Source organism: Echinops telfairi, unplaced genomic scaffold (genome assembly GCF_000313985.2).
Source record: "Echinops telfairi isolate 266 unplaced genomic scaffold, ASM31398v2 ScPeMD7_7;HRSCAF=31, whole genome shotgun sequence".
In the NCBI taxonomy this organism is placed as follows: Eukaryota; Metazoa; Chordata; class Mammalia; order Afrosoricida; family Tenrecidae; genus Echinops; species Echinops telfairi.
In genome coordinates, this window is record NW_022103904.1 from 19,568,731 (window position 1) to 19,574,867 (window position 6,137).

Genomic DNA, 6,137 nt, shown 5'->3' on the forward strand with positions numbered 1-6,137 from the left:
GGGGAGCTTTCTCTTATAGCCTACCCTGATTTAGAGATCTACAGTTTGTTTAAATGCTCTTTTAGGATGAACAGGGGACTAGCTGAGCAAGTCAGCTGTCTAGATCAGCACCAGGGCCATCCTCCTTCTCATCTCCCCAAATCAGTAACCCCGGCTGGTCTTAGCTTTACAGAAAAGAATGGGGAGGCGCGGGGAACAAGGACCTTGCATCGACCAAGCCCCTAGAGCCTTACCTGATGTGGGAACAGAGGCTGTAAGAAGAGACCGCACCGCACATCAGAGCCAACATGTGGCCCCAAGTCTAAGAACAAGGCCTTGGCTCTAAAGAGCTCTAACCCACCTTAAAGTTATTCTGGTAAGAAGCTGCCAGTCTGAGAGATGAGGGAGAATCAAAGAGCAGTTCCTTTTCCCAAGAAGTCAATCTCATTCTGGAAATAGTGCAAGGAAGGGCTGACTGGCTCCTGTTGTTTGCCACGGGCAAGTAGCCTGGGTGACCCTCCGGCAGGTCAGAGACATGCTAATGGGGAAAGCAGCACACGGGACCCAGGGTCCACGCATGCACAGTGGGCCCAGGTGGTGATGGCTCCTGCTGCCCAAAGTCAGAGAAGCTGCCCTGTGAGCAAGCAACTCGACTGCAGCCCCAGCTCCCCTCTGCCCCCTCCGCCCCAACCCACACCCAAGGGCTAAGCAGGAGACAGCAGGAAAAGGGAAAGGGCATGCCAGTGCTGAGACGTCAGAGATTCCTGGAGCCTTCCAACTGGGAAGGCAAGTCTCTGGGAACCGCCTAGCCCTTGCCAAGGTTGCTCTACAGTGATTCCAATGCATCTCCCTCCACTGGCACCCCCATGTAATAACTGTGGACTGGGATACAAATCCTTAAAGGAGCCCACATGATTTAGAAGTGGCAGAAGATTTCCAATATTAATTTTAAACCTTTACCACAGTCCTACAAGGGGAAGGCCTCCCTGGGCAGGGACACGTGGTTAATGTGCTTGGCTGCTAACTGAAAGGTTAGGGACTTGAATCCACCTCTGGGTGGGCACCTTGAGAGGAAGGTCTGATAATCTACATCTGAAAAATTCGGCCACTGACGACGTTCCTGCTCGGAGCAGCTTGTTCACAGAGAGGACTGCAGGGCCGGCCTCTGCTCGAGACATGCCATGCCCTCCCTAGATGACAATGCTACAGAGGACAGCACTAAAGATACAGTCTGGAGAGTGCAGCCGGTCTGACCCGGCCACAGGGGCAAACCAAGAGGGCAGTGCAACAGACCAGCAATGGGGGCAAAGCCAGAAAGTCCCTGAGGAATAACGACTATAGACTTCTGACAGGGGGGCAGCGCTTGGTACCTCATCTGAACGGGTTGGGGGATAGTCACTGAAAGTCTAAAGGAGTAACAGGGTCGGGGTGGGGGGGGTTGGTGAGCACTAGACCCCTCCATCCCTGACTGCAGGAAGAGCAATGGGTCTTGTAGAAGGCAGGGTCCTCGGTCACCAAGGCTGAGGTCTAAAAGGGTGTATGTGCAATTAGGTCAGTGGGTCCTGGGATATATGGAACCCTGAACGAAAAGGGGATTGGGCTGATGGATTATAACAGGGTCTTCTCTAGTTAACAGAGAGCTACCCATCTACTCTGGGTTAGGACAACAGTTAGATTTGGAACTATTTGTATGGTCTCTCTCTATTTTCTTTTTCTTTTGGTGGCTAGCTATATAAGATAGGCAGGATAAGTAATCCCAAGGAGACAGCAACAGGACCCACGGTTGGCAGGGGAGGGGGGGAGGGGGGGAAAGGGTAGCCGTGAGCCAATAACAACAGGGACATGGGCATAGCAAGGGATCTAAAATTGAGAGTGAGGAGTGTAGTATTCCTGGTCATGTTTGATCAATTGAAATGTATCCGAGAGGAACTGCTGAGAGGTGAACAATGGGTAAACGTGATAGTGGAGCAGGAGGAAAGAAAAAGAGGAAAGAGCAAGAAAATAAAAATTACATATATAGGTATAAAAATAGATATGTATATATGTAAATTTGATCAATTTATAAAGATGGGTGTATTTGTCTATGCAAATATATAAATAGGTAAATACAACAAGGAAGCAGATGGACTTTGGGCCTCCACTTAAATCTTACTCAGTACAAGAACGGTCTGTTCTAACAATGTGGCATTGTATGATACTCACCTCCCTGACACAATCACTGAAGACAAAATGGGTGCGTAAGCAAATGTGGTGAAGAAAGCTGATGGTGTAATCATGAGGGGCCGACGGGATTAGGTGTCAGAAGTTCAAAAACAAGCAGTCAAATTGACGTGAAGGAGCATAAACAAAGTGGAGACCCCAAACCCACCTGCAAGATAATTGGACATCCTCACAGAAGGGCCACAGGGAAGGGATGACATATCCAGGGTTCAATATAGCACTGATGAAACACATAACTATCCTCTAGTTCTTTAATATTTCCTCCTCTTATTATTATGGTTTTAGTTTTACCTCACTGATCTTGTCAGACTTGTATATGATCATTTGGACAATCAAGATGTATGAAATCCAAGATACACACACCCCTCAGATACAGTAACAGGAGTAATGATTCCCTGAGTAACGGTATGGAAAGAGAGGGTCGTGGGGGGAGAGGGGAAACTGATAGCAATGATGACTGCATAACCCCACTCAAGGGGAATGAATTACAGAATTGCAGGTGAATGGATACATTGGATGGTGTAAGATACAGCAAATAACAATAATGATATGTAATATAACAACAAGAGTTCCTGGGGGATAGGGGAGGGGAGGGGAGGACAGGAATAAAGGGGAGCTGATATCAAAGAGTTCAAGAAGAACTTTTGAAACTGATGGTGGCAGCAACTGTACAATTAAGCTTGATCTAACTAAATTATGGATTGTTATAATATCTGTAAGAACTCCCAATAAAATGACTTTTATATATATATATATCGGCCACTGAAACCCTACTACAGAGTACAATTTGACTCTGGTCACCGTAAGCTGGAGTCAGCTCAATGGTGTGATTTTTTTTTTTTAAAAGATAAGACAACAGACACAAAGAGAAAAAGGTTGCAGTGCCCCGTGTTACAGAAGGAATTGTGAGCCCCCAAGTTCGTGCCATAAATCCTAACCCTGGTGGCATAGTGGGCTCCCCTGTGAACTGCTAACCACAAGGTCAGCAGTTGGAGACCCCAGCTGTTCCTCAGAGAAAGACGAGATGCCTGGGAAACCCACCGGAGTAGCACTTCCACGCAATGGCAGTGAACTTGGCCTGAGGATTACTCTATCTGTGGTTAGAGACTGTTTTCTTTGTTATGTGAATGAGACAGGATTCCAGTCGGGAGTGTCTTGAGACCACCTCTTTTGACATATGAAAGAATTAAACACACTGGCAGGAAGAGCAGAGACAGGAGGGGAGCTGCCGCCACATGAAGAGAGCCGGGGAGCAGAAGCTCAGAAGCACAAAGACGTTGCTCCCGGACAAAAAAAGCCTTCCTCGAGAGCTGGAATTCAGACTCTGAGCTTCCGAAACTGTGAGAACCTAAATTTCCGTGGAAGTCGCCCATTGCTGTATTTCCGTTATGGCAACACTAGATGACTAAGACACCAGGGAGTTCCAGCTAAAACCAGTGAAAACCAAATGTCTGCTCCCTGAGAATCCATGCTCCCATGACAGATACAACAACAACAGAAGCCCAGGTCAATTTTGAGTCCTGGTGGCCACGCAGGACAAGGTAGAATCACCCTGTGGGTTGCCGAGCCTGCACCTCTTTAGTAGAAAAAAGCCTCATCTTTCTCCCTCGGAGTGACTGGTGGTTTCAAACTGCCAACTTCGAGGTGGCTGGCCCAATGCATAACTGCTATGACACCGGGGCTCATAGACTAGCTGGAGGCACTTCAAAAGAACAGAGGTCTCTGTGTCCACAGCACCTTGATACACTCTCTCCTCTCTCTCATTTTCCATCTTCAGTTCTCTAAAAGGAATTACTAAAAATGGTATTTGTTCTAAAAGGAGAAAAAAAGGTAATAAAGCCTTTTCTTGTGCCAGCTGATTCCTTGGTGTACCAGGGTGCAGCCAGGCCTCCGCCCACCTGGTCTGCCCACAGATGAGTTCTGATCTCCTCTCCACCCTGTGCTAAAACACAATTTAGGCTTCCAGTCTAGCCTCCCGGTCATTCTTGCTGGGATCATCTGGTTGGAGGGCCTAATACCAGGCTCAGGCTAAACATCTAGCAGAGGGGAGGAGAGGAATAGCATGGGGGGCCCTGAAAGGGGTAAGCACAGCCCATCTGAGGTAACAGAGGAGATACTTGGGAGGTCCCGGCCCCTTCCTTTCTGGTGCACACAGCCTTTACCTGTAATGGGCCTGTCTCTGGTCTTCACCATCTACTTCTCCCATTGATTCTTCACCTCTTCTTTGCCAGTTCCCTTACATACTCCTCCACCCCCACCCGAGTCTGGCCACAGGCTGGTCTTCCTCCAGGAAGGGAATCGGGTCAACTTTTGTGTTCCCAGTGTCAGGCTCTGCGTCCCACTCTCTCTGGACTGTGCTGTCCCTGGAAACCATGACTCTTGACCTTGTTGTCTCTACCGTCCTGGCTGTCTGCCTCTCCGCTATCACCACCCTCCAAGGGTTGTGTTCAGTGTGTTCAGCTGCTCTTGACCACCACCACCACCCCATCTCCCCTCTGCTTTCTCTCCTTTGAATGGCTCGCCATCCTCATCTTCCTCTCACTACGGACCAGCAAGTAAGCAAGCAACACCCTCTTGCTTACCCAAAGTCAGAGGTAGAAACAAAATCCCTCCCTACGAGGGCCATCCAAGCCCAAGGTAGGATGAAGCTGCCACCTGCCCACATCCTTGCAGTGAACGCTCCCAGATCTCATAGGACAGGGGTGCCTTCTTACAGTAGGATGGGTACCTATAGGAACCAGAGGGAGAACAGGTGCTATGCTGGACACCTTCTTGCCCACCAGCCAGGAAGACACTAACACAAAGTTTCAGATCACTGCAGAGCTGGAGCCAGGACAGTCCCTAGCAGAGGTGGCAGCGAAGACTGGTAAGGAGGGCAAAGCAGATGACTAGAGAGGTAGACATTTTCCCCCACCGACTCCCAGCTTTGAAAGGCATGGAGCATGATCCCAGGAATCCTGCAAGTTTCCCGATGTGCCACAGAGTAGCCTCTGCCCTGTGCCATGAGCCAGGGGCATCTTAAAGTCCATGCTTGTCACCAGCTCCTCCTCTGGAAGTGATGGGAACAAACAGGGGTCCAGAGGTGGGGGTAACAGAGACTCAGTGAAAAGGCCAGGCTGGCCCCACACCAGTTGCATGACCTTGGGTACATCTTTCCCTCTTTCATGCTGGTTTCCCTTCCCCGGACCTGACACGCTGGGGACACTTTGTGGACGGTAACGCTAGAAGTCTGGGCCCCAAGTGTCAGCCCTACCTGCATTCACACTTGCTTCGTGACCTTGACTATGCCCCAAATCCGGGGCCTCAGTTTCCCCACCTGCCCAATATAAAGGACACGACCTCCTCCCACTCCCTGCTCCCAGCAGGTATGTCTTGAGACACGGGTGGCACTTACCGTCCTCCAGAGAAGTGGGCGCTTGACAGGGACCAAGGTGGCGGTGACCAGCAAGTGTGAGGCGGCCACCACGAGCCCAAAACCGATGGCCAGCAGGCTGTGCACAGGCAGCAAAGCATAAGACACGAAAGTAACCAAAAGAAGCTGCCAGACGCCCTGCTGGGCAGCCGCGGGTCCCGGGTCTTGGACACTGATGGGGCCGCCCAGCGCCAGGGGACAGCACAGCAGCGCGAAGGTGAGGCTGAAGAGCAGCGTGAGCTTGCCGATCTGCTGCAGCTGGGGCACTTGCAGGTACTTGACGTGGGTGGCCACCAAGAGCAAGAGGAAGAGAACGCAGTGCACGGGGTGCGAACCCTTGGCCAGGCCGGGCGTGGGGCTGGGGTCGCCCAGCAGCTCGGTCAGCGCCAGCACGCCCGCCAGCAAGCTGAGCACCGCCAGCGCCTTGAGCGTGGCCGCCTGTTCCAGCCGCAGCGTGTAGGTGCGAAACAGCGCCTCCAGCTCGGGGCACGCGAACTCCTCACTGCACGCCCGCAGCCCGCGCCGG

The 6,137-nt window shown here is 51.1% G+C and overlaps 1 protein-coding gene across 1 annotated transcript in view; it reads right to left on the bottom strand.

Moving 5' to 3' along the window:
- ADCY1 (adenylate cyclase 1) overlaps positions 1 to 6,136 on the bottom strand; it is a gene marked incomplete at its 5' end in the record, with an annotated part of 246,252 nt that extends 240,116 nt beyond the window's left edge. The window contains one exon of the mRNA XM_004708178.2: positions 5,594 to 6,136. Within this exon, the coding sequence (XP_004708235.1) occupies positions 5,594 to 6,136 (543 nt within the window). The remainder of the gene's footprint in view (positions 1 to 5,593) is intronic.
- Between the last annotated feature and the right edge of the window lies 1 nt (position 6,137).